Source organism: Prionailurus viverrinus, chromosome C2, assembly GCF_022837055.1.
Source record: "Prionailurus viverrinus isolate Anna chromosome C2, UM_Priviv_1.0, whole genome shotgun sequence".
Taxonomy (NCBI): Eukaryota; Metazoa; Chordata; class Mammalia; order Carnivora; family Felidae; genus Prionailurus; species Prionailurus viverrinus.
This window is the reverse complement of record NC_062569.1, coordinates 147,256,908-147,276,798: the sequence shown is the minus strand read 5'-3', so window position 1 is coordinate 147,276,798 and position 19,891 is coordinate 147,256,908. Positions and strand designations below refer to the sequence as shown.

The 19,891-nt window shown below is 50.5% G+C and overlaps 1 protein-coding gene across 4 annotated transcripts in view; it reads right to left on the bottom strand.

Annotated features, from left to right (window-relative positions):
- Positions 1-19,891, bottom strand: part of EVA1C (eva-1 homolog C) — a 75,950-nt gene that overhangs the window by 19,982 nt on the left and 36,077 nt on the right. For 3 of the 4 annotated variants that reach the window (XM_047876039.1, XM_047876040.1, XM_047876037.1), the window contains exons 3-4: positions 17,131-17,254; positions 8,496-8,648 (exon numbers count right to left, since the gene is read on the bottom strand). In XM_047876039.1, coding sequence (XP_047731995.1) covers positions 8,496-8,648; positions 17,131-17,254 — 277 coding nt within the window. The remainder of the gene's footprint in view (positions 1-8,495; positions 8,649-17,130; positions 17,255-19,891) is intronic. The other variant, XM_047876038.1, reaches the window with a different exon arrangement.

Here is a 19,891-nt window from a genome sequence, read left to right as displayed (position 1 = left end):
TCCTCCCTCAAAATACATAAACTTAAAAAAAAAAAAGCAGCAGTCCTGCGTGGAACATCCATTGAACTAAATATTTGCACACAAGCACGACGCTTGCCGCGGGAATTCTTGGAAGTAGATTGTTTCGTCAAAGGCTATTCAAAATATTAAGGCTTTTGATACTCACCGCCGAACTGTCATCCAGAAAAGTTGTACCCATCCACGCTCCCGCCAGAATGGAACGAGGACCCTAGAAACCTTATATTTTCTTAGGACTTGTGACAAGCATGATTTACAGAGGCAGGCGTCTGCACCCTTAAATTACCCTGGGACTAAAAGAATTTATCTTGGTCGGAGTGAAACCCACAGTGTGTTTTCAGGAAGCCGCCCAAGGTAATTCAGGTCTGACTCAGGTCTGACCATATCCTTGTTGACACTGAGCTCTGAACTGTTTGCGGGATTTTTTTTTCCCAGCGATTATCTCCCTCTCAGGCTGATTTTGTTTGCGCCCTCTCTTCCTGGCAGACTATCCTCCACCCCCAATGCATCTGATAACACGATATTCAGCCATTTAATTCAATTTTTTTCTCGCGATTGTTTAGCACTGAAACTGAAGGCAATTAATCCTCACAACGTGTGTTTATTTTGATAATTAGGCCGCTCTCAAGTGACTCTGTCTTGGCAGTGGGGGCCCCTGGCACCTTAATCTTTGGCTGGAAAGTTCGAGGCCCACCCACACTTGGCCTTGGGATGGCCTTAGCCCAGCCTCTGAGGCCCACTGGGTGGTTTTTCTCGTTCTCTTATTAAGGAAACAGCAGGATCCCTGGAGCCCACCCAGAAAATGTAACTGCAGCAGGAAATGACATGTCACAGTGGACGCCCAGCCAAGGGAACTTTCTGAAGTTCATGCCCAGGTCTGTGGGAAGGCTCACTCCCTTCTGTGATGAGATGCAGTTTCACTGGTGTTCACTTGGGGCCGGCGGTGGTCAAACACTTTCACACCTTCCCTTCCCTTCTCCTCAGTAAGACCTACAGGTCCTGATGGATCGGACTTGCCCGAAGACCTTTCAGAAGTGACTTCCAAGGGTCAACACCCTCAAGATAAGACACCAGATTAGCTTTGGTTGAACCAGTATGCAGCGGGATCTTACTTTTGGAAGACAGTCTCACAGCTGGCTTAGTTAGTCACCAGCCTTCTGTGTCTTCCCTTTTATTTCACGGTTTACTTTCATTTCAAAGTATTACTTGGTTAGGACTGCTGTAACAAGTACCACAGCTGGGAGCTTGCACAACAAAAACCTATCTCCTCTCAGTTCTGGAGGCTGGGAGTCCAAGATGGCGGCAGGGTCGATTCCTTCCAAGGCCTCTCTCGTTGGCTTGCAGATGGCCGTCTTCTCCTTTTGTCCACACACACGGTCTTCCTCGGTGTGTGTGTCCTAACTTCCTCATCTTATAAGGACACAAGTTATATTGGGTTAGCACCCACGTGACCTTAATTTAACCTCAACATTTCTTTAAAAACCCTCTCTTTGGGGTGACTCGGTCGGTTAAGCTTCTGATTCTTGATTTTGGATCCGGTCATTGTCTCATGGTTCCTGAGAGCCCCTTGTCAGGTTCTGCGCTGACAGTGCGGAGCCTGTTTGGGGATTGTGTCTCTCCCTCTCTTTGCCTCCCTCTGTCTCTCTCTCTCTCAAAAATAAATAAATAAAAGTAAAAAAAAAAAAAAAAAAAAGACCCTCTCTTCAAATCTGGTTGCATTCTGAGGTACTGAGGGTTAGGACTCCAGCATATGAATTTTAGGGGCACACAATTCAGCCCACGACAGCCTTCACGATGGCCTCCAGTCATCTTCACCTCCTGGGACTCACACCCCTTTGTGTTCTCTCCTCTCACAATGAATCAGAGGTGGTTTGTGGGGCCCATATGGTACGGCGGAGGCGACAGTGTGTGGCTTCCATTTGCTTCTCTGTATCACTTGCTCTGGGAGAAGCCACCTGACACATCACAGGACACTCAAGAGACCCACGGGAGGAGAATGAAGGCCTCCCACCCACAACCGCACCAACCCGCCCGCCATACAAGCGATCCACGTTGGAAGCCCAGCCTTCAGGTGACCGCAGCCCCAGCCGGCCACCCATCTGCCACCTCACCAGAACCCAGGAGACCCTAAGCAACAGCCACCCAACCTAACTACCCCAGAATTCCTGCCCCACAGAAACTTTAACAAAAATAAATGTTTGTTTTTATTTCAAGCCATTAAATTTGGGGGGTATTCTGCTACATTGAAACAGAAAACTAACACATGTTTTGATACTTAAAAGGGGGCTGCTGGGGTAATAAGAAATTCCTAAAAATGTGGGCATGGCTTTGGAACTGGACTTTGGGCATAAATTGGGAAGACATCGAGGAAAGTGTTGATGAAGGTCTAAGGCCTTGAAGAGCCTTCCAGCATCTGTAACCTTTGCACCCTGAGGCCAAGTGCATCTCAGAGTAGAATTTCCCAACTTCAGAAGTGAATGGGCACAGGTGTGCTGGATATTTCCCTTGGGACCCCGGGCTGCCCCCCAGCCATTGATTTTGGCATTGGGTACGTCTCCCTTCACCCTACTGTGCCATACAAATAGAATTTTCTATGTCACTGTGGAGAAAAGGCTGGGGAGACCTGTTCAAGGCCAGGGTGTGGTGTGTGACCAATGACTCTCCATGGCCTCGCCTGCCTGATACATTCCAGATGGGACCAGCTTAGGGCACTGAACACAGAACGGAGGCTTTGTTTGACTTCTTCCAGGCATGGGCTCAGAGCCTTTGCTGAGCCCAGGCGTGAGCATCTTTATGTCCTTGGGAACGTCCAGTACCAGCTCAGGTCCCACTAGAGCATCCCCTGAGGATGCTCCTGGGAGCGTGATGGCGTCACGACATGGGGTCGGAGGTCATGTGCAGACGCCCTGACTTCCACCAGGGGTGTCCTCCTCCCCGCCGCCATGAAGCCCCTTCCTTCCGACCCTATCTGACGTGTAACGTTCACAGAATCGAAAAAGCAACCAGCTGCGCATAACAAACCCAAACTCAAGTCCAGAAAAAAACATACCGTGGGGTGGGACAACAGAAAAGCATGTAAAGGATCCACATCTCTACTCTGTTACGTAAAAGTTTATGAAAAAAAATGAAGGGTCCCACCACCAAAAAGAAAAAAAGAAAGAAGAAAAGAATAAAGGCGAGAGAGAGAGTGGGCAAAGTGCAAATACAAGGATCACAAAAACATGGGAAACTTTCAAAGTCATTCATATTCAAAGAAAGGCAGACCCAAAGGACCATTTTAGAGCCATTAAATTGGAACCACGAAGAACTATCACACACACCTCTGCCAGAGTCATAAGGAAGCCCGGAGTTACACATTGCTGTTTAGGCATTTAAATTGATACAAAAAGGTTTTGGAAAAGAGTTCTGGTGATACATATAAAGCATTGTCAACATACCCACGCCCCCTTTTAGTATAAAACTTCTGGGAATTCATCCCAAGGAAACAATCCAGAGGAAAGAGAAAGCTACAAGCCCAAGGTTGTTATACATCACTCACAATATTTGAAAATCAGAAGCAGTAAAATAATCCAGCCCCTAGGGAATGGTTAATCAATGATCTACTGTATCCCTTTTAGAAGATATGAGGAAAGGACTGGCATTGTTAGGATTTTGGTGGCCGCATGGAAGAACACCCATGATGTGAAGTGAAATTTCAGAGCAGAATCACATGCGTCTGTTCTAGAATCGCCAATACGTAAAAACTGTTCTGTGCTCCCACACCAGGACTTGGAAGAGACCCTGCAAAGGAAAAAGCTGCTCATTTGATGGGTAACATCTGTGGCTGAACTGTTTTCTTATTTCTCTCTCCCTCTCTCTCTCAGAGAGGGAGAGAGGGAGAGAGAGGGAGAGAGAGGGAGTGTGTGAGCTGGGGAAAGGGACCGAGGGAGAGAGAGAATCTTAAGCAGGTTCCACACACCTAGTGTGGAGCCCCACGTAGGGCTCGATCTCACAGCTGTGAGCTCAAGGCCTGAGCCGAAATCAACAGTCGGGCGCTCAACCCACTGAGCCACCCAGGCGCCCCCGAACCATTTTCTTATTTCTGTTAAATGTAACTTATGGCGCTGGTGCAAGACGGTAACAATGATCGTAGCCATCATCTTCCAGAAGGACCTGGAAATGCCCTCCCTCGGTATTTAAGTGCCACATCAGCTGCGTTTCCTGACGTCACTGAGGTCCGGCTGGCCTCCACCACGCATGCTCCCGGGGAGGCCCCGAGGCCGGAGCTTACGGGGTTCCACAAGAGGAAAGGTGCGCACATCACCTTCCAGAGGCCGCAGGGAGGCCTGACCCCCCGGGCCTAGACCTGTCGTCCTGCAGAGCTCACGCCAGGCCCCAGGGTTGAGAAGAAACGGCCCTTTCCCCTTCTTCAAAGCCATGTTGCTGAGCTCCAAGTACTAACTGGGAACTTAGAACACAGATCCCGCTGGCAGCCTGTGGACCGGATGTGGCCTGTAGGCATGTTTTCTTTGGCTCAATCACTGTTTGAAAAGTTGGAACATTTCACATTACAAAAAAAAAAAAAAAAAAAGGCCGTATTTCCAGCAACTCATGAGGGTTTGGAAGCCGTGACGACACTAGACCCGCCTTCTGGGCCGGCAACCATGAACCTGCGGGAGCTCTGGGTGGGCACCTCACTTAGGACAGGCTCGGATTCATTCATGCACGCCAAGAGTCACCTGGGCACCTGCTCCGTGCCAGGCACTGCTCTAGCTGCTGGGAATCCTGCAGGGAGCAGACAGACACCATCTCTACGGTGCTTCCCTTCCCCAGGGAAACAGGCCATAGACCTGTATGCGATGGTTCCCACATTATGAAGACAAACACGGGATCGCGCAGACAAGAGGCCATGCTGGTGGGGAGCCCCAGGAGACCTGTCTCAGAAGGACATTTGACTTGATCCCTGAAGGAGGAGACGGGGCCAGCTACACAAAGATGTGGGGTGAGAACGTTCCAGGCCAAAGGAAGAGCTTGTGCACAGGCCCCAGCCTATGAATGAGTGTGCCAAATGGCCCACAGTTCATTCGTTCATTCATCCATTCTCCCCACAGCTGGGAGAATGGATTTCTTCTAACTACAGTGGACAAAGCGCTGGGCTTTAAGGGGTGGGAGGGTATGGTGATCTGATTTATTTTAATGATATCTCTCTGGCTGCTAAGTCAAGAAAGGGCCAAGGGAGGGGAGGGAATCAGGGAGGAGAGGGGGCAGAGACACCAGTCAGGAGGTGGTCCGGATGGTCCAGGCGAGAGATGCCCAGAAGCAGGGAGCAAAGTGGCCAGATGAGAGACCCTCAGCGCAGGAGAGCGGAGGACGTGTGGACGGAGTCAGTGGAGGCAAGGTGTCAAAAGGTGTGCTTCTGAAAGTGGGTGATATCGGGCAGGCCTGGGCGGCTCAGTTGATTAAGCGTCTGACTTCGGCTCAGGTCATGATCTCACGGTTCGTGAGTTTGAGCCCGGAGTCGGGCTCTGTGCTGACGGTGCGGAGCCTGCTTGGGATTTTCTCTCTCCACCCCTCCTCCACTTGGGCGCGCTCTCCCTCCTCCCTCTCAAAGTAAATAAATAAACTTAAAAAAAAATAAAGTGGGTGATATCAAGGCATTTACACAAGAGGGATAAATGGATGGTCTGGTGGAGGGGGGATCATGCCAAGTGCAGTTTATAATCCTCCCGTGTGGCTTTCCTGGGCCAAGAAGTGAACAGCTTCTCAGCATTCAGCTAGAGGGAGAAAACACATCGGCACGGGCAGCCAGGGTCTGCCCTTTAGCGTTGACCTGATGGGAGGGAATAGTCCAGGTTTCCATGTGAGCCCTCATAGGGCCTTTCGTGTCCCCTGGGAGGCTCTTCCCACCGCAGAGCACAGGCCCAGACGGTCTCTGGGGCTTGGCAGTGGTTCACGAATGCGGCGAACAGTTTGATCTTCAACCTCACGCGTAGTCAACCGGCAAGGGACAGAAGCCCTTGCCCGTGAGGGGTGGGAGGGCACAGGGGAAGGATGAGTCTGTGGCTTTTGCACGTGTGACTTTGCCAGGGCTCAAACCTTCTCAAACTGAACCGCTAAGCGAGGGGCCCGGTCGTGCATTCACAGACCTTTCCTGTATCAACAAGGGTTATTCATGGCATTAGGACAGCTGGTTGACCTGAGGATTCCTCGACGTCTCTATGGAAACCTGTCTTTTAGCCATGATGTCTGCTAACATTTTCTTTGGCTGATTACTTGATGAAGAAGGATGAGGGTCCCTTTGGTGCAGAAGTAGGTCAGATCACCAAGGCTCCCGTATCCAGCCAAGGAGACCGGATCATTTCAGGATGTTCGGAAGAACAGCCATCAGACTGGCCTTTGGGAAGGATGCCTCTGGCCATCTGGGCAGAAAAGCAGGCTGGGAGTAGGGAGATGGCACAATGACCAGCGCCCAGACCTGACACAGTAGCGGGGGCCAGGGCAGAGGGGCTGGAGACGTTCTGAACGCATGCGGGTGTTATAAGAGAGGACGCTGGAGTGTCAGGAACTCACAGGTCGCTCACTGGGGTGTGGGGTGGGCCGAGGGGCGTGCAGTGACATACGAGGGGAAGCCACCCTCACAAAGACCTCTCTGCCCCACTTGGCAGCCGAGCCTGTTGAACGGGAGTCCCCTCCCCCAGACCTGGTCAAGAGCAGCTAGATGCCAGCTCTGCCCCTTCAAAAGACCCTCTGCCGTCCTCAACAGAAGGGCCTTCCTTCCCAGAACACCGGGCTGGGGGGCTTTGGTGGCCCGTGTCCCTCCTGAACGGCTTCTTTGCTCTCTCTTCTCGTCTTGCCCGAGAACTTGCCTGCGCACTGGAGTCACGTCACGCTCTCTCTTTTCAGATCCAAGATAATTGGTTTGGTATGAATTTCTTTTTAAAATTAACATTTCGGGGCACCTGGGTGGCTCAGTCGGTTGAGCGGCCGACTTCGGCTCAGGTCGCGATCTCACGGTCCGTGAGTTCGAGCCCCGCATCGGGCTCCGTGCTGACTGCTCAGAGCCTGGAGCCCGTTTCGGATTCTGTGTCTCCCTCTCTCTCTGACCCTCCCCTGTTCACGCTCTGTCTCTCTCTGTCTCAAAAATAAATAAACGCTAAAAAAAAAAAAATTAAAAAAAAATTAACGTTTCATTTCACATGTGATCCGTGAAGAAATCGTAGCGATTTAATACATTTCAAAGCTCATTTTACTTTTGATGAATCAAGTGCAACTCTGTGCACCGGTTCCCAGTGGGGCCCGTTCTCTCTGGTAACACGGTGGGTAAAGATCAGGCTGCTTCCCCACCACAGACTGGCATGTGTGAGGGTTAATTCTGTGTCTCAACTTGACTAGGCCATGGTGCCCTGCTGTTTGGTCAAACACCAGGGTAGACTACTGTGAAGACACTTTTAAGATAGGACTGACATTGAACTTAGTGGATTTTGTGTAAAGCAGATCACCCTTCCTCATGTGGGTGGGCCTCTACCAATCAGTTGAAGGCCTGCTTTTCCTCCGGGCTGCAGCATAGAAAATCTGCCCGTTTCCAGCCTGCCATCCTGCAAAATTCAGACTCAAGATCGAACACCAACTCTTATCTGAGTTCCCAGACTGCCGACCTGCCCCGCAGGTGTCAGACTGACCATATTCCACCACTGTGTGAGCCGATTCCTTAAAATCAATCTCTCTTTCCAGATACAGGTCTATATGTCCCATCAGTTCTGGAGAGCACGGACTAATCATAACCTCAGGTGACTTTGACGGCTCCCCAGGTTCACTCCCCCTCCTCCTTAAAGTCTCTGCTCAGCACGACCCTGTGAGACCATGCCTCTCTGTGGTACACCCCAGCCTTTCCTGTCCACCCCCACCCCCCGCCCGCCGAATGTGCCCTTCCCCTCGGCACTTGTGTGCACCTGAAATACAACACACATCGTTCGTTCTCTCGTTACCTCTTGGTCCACTGCTGGAAGGTCAGTGCCACGTGAACCCTGTGTTGGTCACCGATGACTCCCCCACACCTAGAACGGGGCCCTGCATACAGTCGGCGCTCAGTACCTACTCGGTGTGAAGCAACTACACAACGGACAGATTTGGGAATGTGGGTCAGAAGGAGGTGGGACCACGTGGGCGATTCCTCCCTGCCCTCGACTTTCCCTCTAATCCAGGGACCAGCCCCTGCCAGGCTTCCTTCCTTGGGGAGTCAGGGCCCTAATCCACTCAGCACCCTAACGATAGCCACATAGTAACACATACCAGGGGCGCCTGGGTGGCTCATCAGTTAAGTGTCAGACTCTTGGTTTGGGCTCAGGTCATGATCTCATGGTTCATGGGTTTGAGCCCTCCACTGGGCTCTGTGCTGGCAGCTGTGAGCCTGCTTGGGATTCTCTCTCTCTCTCTCTCTCTCTCTGCCCCTCCCCACCTCAAAATAAATAAATAAACTTAAAAAAACCACACACACGTACCAAACGGGGGGAGCCGCTCTGCTTCTGAGAAGCAGATGTCTGGCTCCTGGGTCCTCCTGCCGTAGCTCGCAGAGTAGATGTTGAGAAACTTCGAGGGGTGACAGTGCAGCTTCAGCTCTTGGTTTTCACACACGGTTTTGTTTTTTAGTTCATCTGAAGCAGAAACAAAGATCAGCGACACCATCAGCTTCCCCCAGAAGGCCTCAGGGAGCCCTACGCGAGCCCTCGGGGGCTGTACGCTGAGAAGGACAGTGGGAACAGCCCCGCCAGCCCATGGCATCTATGACCCTGAGAAACAGCGCCCTCTGCAGGAAGAGAGTGGGAATGACAGGTGCACAAGGAGGAGCTTGGGGGGCGGGGGTAGTGACGGCAGGCGGGGAAGGCAGGACTTTCTGGCTTGGGTTTGCGGATGGGGGCCTGGCCGGAAAGGATGTTTCTCTCCCTCTCTCTCCACCTGAGGTCACATATTCCTTAATTGAAGGGAGCCTTTCCTCAAATGCGGGCTTGGAGCTGCACAGGTAAAGACCAGGGATCGCCTGATTGAGGATTAAACCTCTGGAGACAGCCCGCTGACACCTCACCACCGGACCTCCTAATGTTCTAGCACACACCCCCATTTATATATTTAAAAAGAAAAATGATACAAAAGCGAGTTATTTCCTTGGGTAGAATACAGGAAAAAACAGGGCATGTGAAGAGTCCTTCTTCAGGGCAATATGAAGATCTCGGTCCAGGAGCACCTGCGGCTGGGGCCGCGGTTGCGTGCTACCTTCCGACTCCCTGCACCAGGTCACAAATTCCCAAAGAATTTAGGAAAAGGTCTGTGTGTTTGTTTAATCCGCATGCCACTGTAAAATTTCCCTCTGCAATGTCACACAGCGTTGACACTGTAAATGCATTGCTGATGAAAATATAGTTTACTGTTTTTTCTTAAAGAATGTCCTGGAGGGGTGCCTGGGTGGCTCAGTCGGTTGAGCGTCCGACTTCAGCGCAGGTCATGATCTCGCGGTCCGTGGGTTCGAGCCCCGCATCCGGGTCTGTGCTGACAGCTCAGAGCCTGGAGCCTGCTTTAGATTCTGTGTCTCCCTCTCTCTCTGCCCCTCCCCTGCTCATGCTCTGTCTATCTCTGTCTCTCAAAAATGAATACACATTAAAAAAAAAAAAGAAGGTACTGGAAAAGCATTCAATTAATAAAAAAAAAAAGAGTTTCATAATGATTTGATTTTTAAAAGCAGTAACAGTTAACCCGCCAGACACAAAGAACCACATAGTGTATGATTCTATTTTTTTGAGATATCCAGAAAAGGCAAAGCGAAGAGACAGAATGTGGGTTAGCGGTTCCCTGAGGCTGAGGGTTGGGGACAAAGGGAAATGACAATACATGGACACAGGACATTTTTTGAGATGATGGAAATGTTCTAGAGCTGGGTTATGGTGACGGTGACATGACTCAGTACAGTTACTGAAAATCACTGAATTGCACTTAAAACCGATGACCTTTATGCTACGCAAATTATATTTCAATAAAGATATTTCAAAAATAATAATAGCCAAATTTATTGAGCACTTCCTTGAATTAAGCCCTGTTCTAAGATCTTTAAATGTATCGGTGAATTTTTTTTTTAAGTAGGCTTCATGCCCAGTGCACAGCCCCATGTGGGCTTGAACTCAATGATCCTGAGATCAAGACTTAAGCTGAGATCAGTCATGAGATCAAGACCTAAGCTGAGATCAAGAGTTAGATGCTTAACTGACTGAGCCACCCAGATGTCCCTAAATGGATCAATCAAGTTCATACTCAAAATAGCCCTTCTGGGAACCACCTCTTCATATCCTTGGCATGTTGTGTTTTGGATTTTTAGACACTGCAGCAGTGATTCATATAGTCTGGATGCTAACCTTCCTCTTTTACGTGTTATAAATATCTTTTCCTAGCCTGCCACTTATCTTAAACTTTGCAAAAGCAAAGCAAAGCAACACACAAAGGGGACTACGGCCATTTATTTGCACATGTGGTTCTCTTCTCCCCACCTCCCCAATGTTTCCTAAAGAAAAAAATCATTCTATTACCCTCGTTCTAGATTTGTTTTTACTTTGAAATGTCAACTGCAGCGCAAACAGGAACATTTTTCAGCCAAACAAGCCAAGAGGAGCTAACTTACAGGAGCTAATGAAGGCTGTTTGGGGTGGGGAGGAAGAACATACCGAGAAGAAGGAAAACTAGCCCCCCACGATGACCCCCCATGACCACCCCTCCTATGACCATCTCCCAAGACCATCTATGGCCATCCGCCCATGACCACTACCACTGTGACCATTCCCCATAACCATTCCCCATGATTGCCCCCCCATGACCATCCTCCATGGCCATTCCCCATGACCACCTTCCACGACCACCCCCATGATCACCCCCTCCCATGACCATCCCCCCCGGCTCCCACTTTCACTTCTCTGACTCAGTCATGTTTTTGGATTGGAGGTGCAGGCCATGCCCAGATCCCTCATAGATCTCAAGTTAAAGTTTCCCAAACTGTGACTTAAGGCCTATTCTATTCATGAAATCAATTTAGCAAATCATGACCAGCAATTTCAAAAAAAACAAAGAGTTTAGAAAACATCAAAGCACCTCACTGCAAACAAGGATAAACACTGTTTTATAATTTTTAAAAATCCTTTCAGTTGTGTGTATGTTATGCCGGGCCAAAATGTAAAATGTTTTCCTTACCCTGCATTGTAATCAAACCGATCTGAAAGACCCCACTGAAGCCTTACGGGAAGGCGTAATTTCTACACCAGAGAAGCAGCAGTGAGGAAAGCTTCAGGATCTCAAGATACCATCAGCTCTGGTGCTGCTTAAACCTGACACTGGTCTTTTTTTTTTTTAATGTTTATTTATTTTGAGAGAGAGACAGACAAACAGAGCATGAGCCGGGGAGGGGCAGAGAGGGAGACAGAATCGGAAGCACGTTCCAGGCTCTGAGCTGTCACCACAGAGCCCGATGTGGGGCTCGAACCCACAAACCATGAGATCATGACCTGAGCTGAAGTTGGACATTGATCGACCGAGCCACCCAGGTGCTCCCCCGGCCTTACGCTGTTCTTTAATCCGTGCTGAGGGGAACACTTAAGATGAATGAAAGGCGTGAAGCAGAAACCAGGTTACAGATGCTCACCAAATCCCCGTACGGCCTAGTAACACACAAGGAACTATCAGAGGAGGGAAGGTTCTGGGGTGACCAAGCAGTATGTAGAATGCCCTTCACCCACTCATTGGAATCTTAATACAACAAGTTTGAACCTAAAGCCAAGAAGCTTTGTTTTCTTTTTCTGAACAAAAAGAACACTGAGTCTGACCCTGACATCGAGGGTTTGATTTTGGTGAGTCACATCCGCACCGGTATGAGTTTTTCAGTGCTTTTTATGAGTAAACGCTAAATCCCACCAACACCGAAATATTGCCTGACTTCAAAGGCCCGGAATGAACGATGGCCTTTGATGCAGAACAGGGGGCATATGGGTAGACGCACCAAAAAGAGCTCAAGCAAGCACCCTTCCAACGGGGAGAAGGCTGAAAAATGTCAAGAATGCCTTCCAGTGGCAGAGCTCGCCAGAAAGGATGAAAACCAAGCCTGATCTCAGCAAACTGGAAGCTTTTCTTTTTAACAGGACTGGCTCCTTTCTTCCTTTCTTCCTTTCTTCCTTCCTTTCTTTCTCTCTTTCTTTCTTTCTTTCCTTTTCTTTTCTTTCTTTTCTTTTTTCTTTCCCTTTTTTCTTTCTTCCTTCTTTTTCTTTCTCTTTCTTTCTCTTTTTCTTTCTTTCTCTCTTTTTCTTTCTTTCTTTATCAGAATTTTTAAAAATTAGAAAGGACTTTTTAAGGCCTGTCAAGAAGTGCATTTATTAGCCACCATCTCTCTGATGTCTTAAGGCCCATTCATTAAAGGAGGCCTCGATGCTGGCCAAACTCACGCAGAGTAAAACAACACCTCCATGTAAGGCCTCCAGTGATCCTGTCCTCAGATTATGGGCAAACCATCTCTCGGAACGGAGAGGCCTGTGAGTGTCACCTTACATACATGGGGTTACTGCTGTGTGATGATGTGTCACTTGGTTCCTTAAGAATGTACTAATTCGCTGTCGCCTAAGAGTGACATTTCTGGGCCCTAAACACAGTGGGGCCACTAACAAAATCGCTCCTTTTCTTAGAGAGAGAGAATTTGTTTTAGAGCTGGGTGAGACTGCTCAGTGGTCTCAGATTAGAAAAGGCATACACAGCCTTCCAGTGGGTTTGGACAGGGAGGGTGACAGGAGCCCGGGGAAGTGGGAAAACCAGGACAACAGTAACAAAGTCCCCTTCCTGATTCTGCAAACTAGGGGGCTCTGTGTGTCCTCTTTAAAAAAAAATAATGTTTATTTATTTTTGAGAGAGAGAGAGAGAGAGAGAGAGAGCTCGAGCAGGTGAGGGGCAGAGAGAGAGGGAGACATGGAATCCAAAGCAGGCTCTAGGCTCTGAGCTGTCAGTACAGAGCCCGACGCAGGGCTTGAACTCACGAGCCACGAGATCATGACCTGAGCTAAAGTCGGACGCTTGACCGACTGAGCCACCCAGGTGCCCCTCTGTGAGTCCTCTTTAATAACACAGATACACATGTGCATATCAGCAGTGGCCTTCCACAGAAGGGCAGAGAGGGTGATCTGCCAGGATGAGAATGTGTTACTACTGATGTTAGTTACAAGGCCACGCGGGGCGATATTGACATGCAGACAGATCCTTATTCACTTTTACCGTGTTTTTAAAATTCTCTACGGTATACCCTGCTCATGCCTGCACCCAGGGCAGACTCCCCTCAGCCCCCCAACATCTGGGTATCACTGCCTTTCGGTCAGTCACATCTTCAGCAAGAATGACCTTAATCTGCCTCCTGGAATAACAGCTACCAATTACTGAACACAAGTGCACAACACAACACAGTACTTTTACACACTCTGCCACAGTGTGGAAGGCGCACTGTCTTCACTCTACCGTTGGGTCACGGAGCCGACCCTGGGAGTTTCCCTATGCTATCCAAGGCCACGCAGCGGCCACACAGCAAACAGGGTTATGAACCCAGAACTGCCAAAATCCGAAGCCTCACGGAAACCAAGATTCTCTGCAAGGATGAGATTTAAGGAGGTGAAGCGGGGTGCCTGCTTGAGAAAAGAAGGCTCTTTCTACTGAAGTTTGCTGGTAAAATAGCTCTCCCACCATCCACAGGCAAGCCCTGATTTATAGCGTTTGCCCATCTCCCTGGTGTAAATACTCCTGTTGTGGCAGATTTCACTGCACTCAGGCAGAGCTGGGAAGAAATGCCCACAGTCGGCTCTCACGATGAGGGCTGGCTCCCCGGGCCCCTGGCTGCAGCAGTGGGGGTGCCTTCTGAGGATCAGTGTCAGTGTCATGCTTGGGCTGGCATCAGAAACAGAGAAGAGCCGCCAGGGTGAGAGGGCTGCAGAAACAGAGGCTGGAGGGGGTAGGAACGACCTCTCTTCTGCCTTCCTCTCACAGTGGTGACAGGGACCGCCTCCCAGCCTGCAGGGCCTCAGGTCACCAATGTCTACATTACCCAAGGCGCTCTGGTCTGAAGGATCATGTCCCTGTTAAATTCGAGTTGAAATTCTGATGCCCAACTTGATGGTACTAGGGGGTGGGCCTTTGGGAGGGGCTTAGATCATGAGGGTGGAGTCCCCATGCATGGGATTAGGGCCCTGAACGAAAGAGACCCTAGAGAGATTCCTCGCCCCTTCTGCCAAGTGTGGTTACAGCAAAAAGACAGCCATTTGTGAAGCAGCGGGCCCTCGGCAGGTGCCAAAGCTGCCATCCCCTTGATCTCGGTCTTCCCAGCCTCCAGAACTACAAGAAATAAACTCCTGTTGACTATAAGCCACCCAGTTGATGGCATTTTGTTAGAGCAGCTCAAACAGCCTAAGATACAGGGCTGTGCCCCGCATCTGTTACACATGGGGCAACCAGAGGGGACGTGAAAACCCCAGCCACGCATCCTCCCTGCTTAATGCCCCTCACAGAAAGAGTCCGCCCCCTTCCTTGCCCATCAGGTCCCGGGGATCCTGCTCCAACTCCCCATCCGGTGCTCCTGCTGGCTCCCCAGAGCCCCCTGCTCCCTCCGGCTACAGCCTTCCATATGAAGTGCTCCTTCTGTGCCCGACCCCTAGTCTGCAGTCCCCAGCCCCATCACTAGCCAGGAAAGCCTTCCTTGCACCCCTGCCGGGCTCAATTCCCCCTGAGCTCCTGGCACAGTACCAAGAGAGTAGGGTTCTCCTGAGATGTATTCTGGACAGATACGATCTTTCTGGAGAAAGCTGATATTTGCTAGAACGTAAAAGGCAAGAAGGAAGCAGCTATGCGAGGTGAATGCTCGCTGCATGAAAGAACGTGGAAGCTCTCCAAGCTGGAGCCGCCATCCAAGAAAGTTCTGCAAAACAGGAGTTGTCTTCATATGCCAACACCTGGCCCCACACCTGTGCACGGTAGGTGCTTCAGCAGTGTTTTGCTGAAATGACATGAGCAATCAGACCTTATCACTGGCCACAGTAATAAGGCTGTGGCCTGGCACTGACATAGTCGAGGTTCGGCCACTTCCACAGGGGCCTTTTTACATCTTTTACGGGTTGGTCTTTTGCAACTTCGCATTATGAAAAATTTCCAAGAATATCACAAGAGACAGGCATATTCTCACTGCGCAGATCCTTCAACCGTTAACATTTTGAACACGCTTTAAAATGGGTTGTCTTTGGGGCGCCTGGGTGGCTCTGTCAGTTGAGTGACTCTTGATTTCGGCTCAGGTCACGATCCCAGGGTCGTGAGATGGAGCCCTACATCAGGCTTTATGCTGGCAGCTCAGAGCCTGCTTGGGATTCTCTGTCTCCCTCTCTCTCCGCCCCTCCCCTACTCATGCTCTCTCTGTCTCTCAAAATATATAAACTTAAAAAAAAAAAAAGGGTTGTCTTTTCCACCATGGAAGGAGGACAGCGTTTTTTGAGATTTAGCCATGGGAAGGACACTACTAAGAACACAGAGATGTAGACGGGATCTTCCTGAGTGAGACAGGAGGTGACGAGGATTCCTGGGGAGGGTTTGGCTGGTCTGCAAAGTTCGGGCCTGTGTGTGGGTGTTTGCGATCATGTGTACGTGTGAGTATGTGTGTGCCAGTGCGTGTGTGTGTGATAGCACGTACGGGGGGAGGGGGATTGTATGCATGTATGAGTGACTATGTGCAATGTGAGCGTGCAATTGTGGGTGTGTGTGCATGTGAGTGTGAATGTGTGTTTGAACACACAGCATGGGGGGAAGAGCCAGAGGGGCTGTTCTGAGGCATCTGGGCCCCAGCAAGGAAAGGGTTTAAGACAGAAGGCTGGGTATTTGCTGGAAGGTTCCAGTGCTTTCTCTGCAAATGTGCACTTGAAACTACTACACACGTATGAGCTAAAGCTTCACCTGCCTCCGGCACCTAGTCTGCCACTGTCTTGGGGGAGATGCTGGGAACCAGAGGCAGAAACCAAGAGAGAACAAAGTGCAGAAAATACAGCCAACGCGTTGGGGTGGCAGTGCAGAATTTTTAAAGTGATCATGCCTTCCTATCATCGTTTGGTTAAATATTGTTGCTATAACTTTGCTTTCTTTGCAGCAGGTTATTTCGGGGTCGCCAGGAGCCTCTAATGCGGCAGTTACCCATGGCTTCTGTCAAGCAGGCTCTCCACACCTGCACGTGTGACCTCCTCGCTGAAAGGCAGTTACTTGTGGTCTTTAACGGGTTAATCACAAAACTGATGTGCGTTACATGTGGCACAAGTCAACTGAGAAAAGTGTGAGAATCTGAATAAGAAAGGCTGCTCCAGCCGGAATCTCCTCCTCTTTCTTTCCCCTTAGGGAAAGACACTGTGTGCAGAGCCCCTGCTGTAGGTGAAAGCAGAAGAAGCAAGTTCAGAAAGATCTAGAACCAGGGGCTCCAGCAGCAAATGCGCCCCCCGGCCCTCTCGAGAGAACCACAGGCCAGGGGCCGATGGTGAGCTTCCTTTGAGTAAGGAAAACCCAGTTCCCCATTTTGGGGAAAGGCAACTTCAGCCTCTTGCCACCCCTGATACCTTTAGCATGGGTACAACTGGGTTGTACATATTACGAAGGATTTAAAAAAAATTTTTTTTTAATGTTTATTTATTTTTGAGAGACAGACACACAGAGCACAAGCAGGGGAGGGGCAGAGAGAGAGGGAGACACAGAATCGGAAGCAGGCTCCAGGCTCTGAGCTGTCAGCACAGAGCCCCACATGGGGCTCGAACCCATGGACCACGAGATCATGACCTGAGCTGAAGTCGGACGCTTAACTGACTGAGCCCCCCAGGCGCCCCTACGAAGGATGTTTTGAATTCGAGTATTTGAAGAATGCACATGGATATATGGCTGCACACACACGTGCACACACACACCACAAAAGAATAGGTAGGACATCTCTATTAACAAGTTTCCAAGTTGGACAAACACCCACTGGCAGAGAATTTCCATCAGGGGTGTGAATAAAACAGGAAATCCACACCCCAAACACACTGTCCCCCCCCCCCCCCCCCCGCCCCAGAAGTTACTTACTTGGTTGGCATTTAAAGGAGACCAGGAGGTATTTACTGCTTCCTGGACAAAGGTCAGGTCCAAAAACACGGCTATTGACCAGGAGATGGCAGGCACGCTGGTTCTGGCATTCATCCAGCACCTTCTAAAATGAGGGGGATAGGAAAGGGATAGGCTTGAAAACCACACACGATGTCTGTGAGACCCCACACCCGGGCTGCTCTGGGCTCTGACAAGGAAAGGACACCTGTCTGCTTGGCCTGGGGGCCACACAAAGAACCTTCGAGCCGCTATGAGCTGTGTCTGAGACCGCACACCTGTGCATTGACCAGGTCGGCTCCCTGTCTCCCTGTCTGTCCCAGAGCAAGAAACCCGACCCTACGGCGCCAGGCCCCCACCAGAAGCCCAGCCTCCAGTCTTCCTCGAGTGGAAGTGTTGCCGATGGTTTTGACTGAAGTGCTGCATCACGGAGGCTTCGGGAAACACGAGCAAGACCCGAGGACCTCGGAGCGTGGGCCAGACGGGACGCGGAGGTCCCTTCTGGAAGGCGTCCCCCTGGCTGCAGAGCTGAGAGAGCCCTGTGAGGACCAGGAATCACGGCCGTCGCTCTACATCCTTAGAAACGGCCGAGCACAGACCACAGAGAACTCAGCATTTGGGGGAGGCCTTGGGAGACCCAACCCAAAACAGGCCAAACAATAAACATTAGAAAGCTGATTCTTCCCACCCTTGCCAACCTGGAGGGCACAGGGCCTACTTGTTCCCCAGGGGGTAATTTTCCTCGTTGGAAAACTCAGGCCTTCTGTTGTTCATTTGGCTCCAAAGTTCTCCTTCAAATCTCTCTTTCCCTCATTTTTTTCCCAGACAGTGCACACTCCTTTGTGAATGAATCTGTTCCGTGCAAAAGCCCATGAATCGCCCTGTGGAGGGTCACAAAGGGGCCTCACTGCCGTGCTTCCTGTCTCCAAACACAACAGGCGCTGCCCGTAACACACAGGTCTTACACTTAGTGTCCGCTAACAGGATACCCAGCACACTATACGTTTCCCAAGAATCTACTCACTACTGTTGGACTCAATTTACCTCAGCTTCACGAGACTGTCCGAATCTCCATGCTCTCATAGTAGATTATGGAATATCTCCATGAAGGCTGCTGGCCTTACCAGGCATCCCTTGTCACCTCAGGGGCCCGGCAGAGGTGGTATGAAATCTGGAAAAACGCCCAGGGACCCCCCCCCCCCAGAGGATGGGACACATCCTCATGGCTGAGGGTCACCGTGCAATGACTCAGCCCTTGTGTGGCTCCACGTGATACAACCACAGAGTGGGACCCGAGGCGGGGCTGTTCCCAAAGGGGGTTAACAGCTGAGAGATGCGTGGGGCGGGGGGATTTCCTGTCGGCATTCAGTCACGGGCCAGACCAGCTGAGGGGCCCCTGGGTGGACATCGACACCTGTTTTATCCAGCCTTAGGCGACCTCACTCTGCGGAGGAGGAAGCACTTTGCCTCAGTTCCCAAACGCGGCCCAAAAGACACAAAATAAAGGATCTCTTGCCCTCTGGATGAAAGAGCAGTGCACGGGGGATGTTTCTGGCAAACAAACCTTCTGAACAACAATTGGAGTCGTGTTCACAAATGCTAACTTGTCTGCCTGGCTCTGGAAACGCCCGCTTCCCTCAGGCCTGCCTGGCAGAGCCAGGCACCATATTGGAGAGCGAGGGTGGTGCCCATTCTTTGCAGCTCCAAGGTGCCAGGGGTTCATATTTCCACAAAGCAGGGCACCCGTCCTATGGCACCGGCCGGTGTTCTTTTTATGCACCTAGGAGAGCGGCAGCCGGCCTGGGGGGCGGGGAAGGGTGGGCAGGGCAGTTGGGGTAAGGACTGGGGGCAGGCCAACCGGGATACAGCTCCTGGAGTGGCACCCCAGGGACAGGACTGGGGGCTGGGTGGGGCACCCACAGGAAGTAGCTGCTGGTCTCCAGAAGCAACAGGTGGCCTCTCCTCGGGGGGTGTGGAAGCCACGTCCAGGGATTTCACTCAAACACATCCTTTTGGCTACTCGGCTGGTATCTTTACCCATCACATGGCCATTCTAGATACTTAGACGCTTGGAATGGAAGCAGTAAGTGGTGTAAGAAATAGAAAAATCCTTATATTATCACATGAGTTTGGCTTCTCCTCTTTGGACCTCAGAGAGAGCTACACGGCATGAACACCAATTCCATCAGGCCTTAGTCTTCCTAGCAAATTTATCTTTCCCCCCATTTCCTGCGGCTGAAAAACAGTCGAAGAGCCACGAATAGTCTAAAATCACCACTGAAATACTAGTCCTGACCTCTTCCTATACCTTTTGCTAATCCCAACCCTCCCCCCCCAAAAGAAAGTCTTAGCTGCCCCCCTCCCCAAATTCCTGGTACTATCTGACAGAAAAGCAAATCAGCAGAGGCCGCCCAAAGAAGCTCGAAACAAGAATAATGTCATTATCTACAACTGGAGAAGAAAACCATTTTTTTTTTAAAGACCATGATTGCTATTTCCCTTCCTCGAGAGCATTCTCTGAGAAGTTGGTCAGGATCTCGACTGTCTGCCTCACACAGCCCCCCGTGGTTTCCACTAAAGGAGTCACGTTCCCTCTCTACTGGGGTATCGACGGGACAGGTGGTCCTGGAGGGTGAAGGCCAGCACGACTGTACTTTGCTTTACGGCAGTGAGGGGTACGTCTCTGAATAAATTCGTAAGGCAAGTGTATTCAGGGAGCTCCCCAGCAGGCAGGAATCCCATT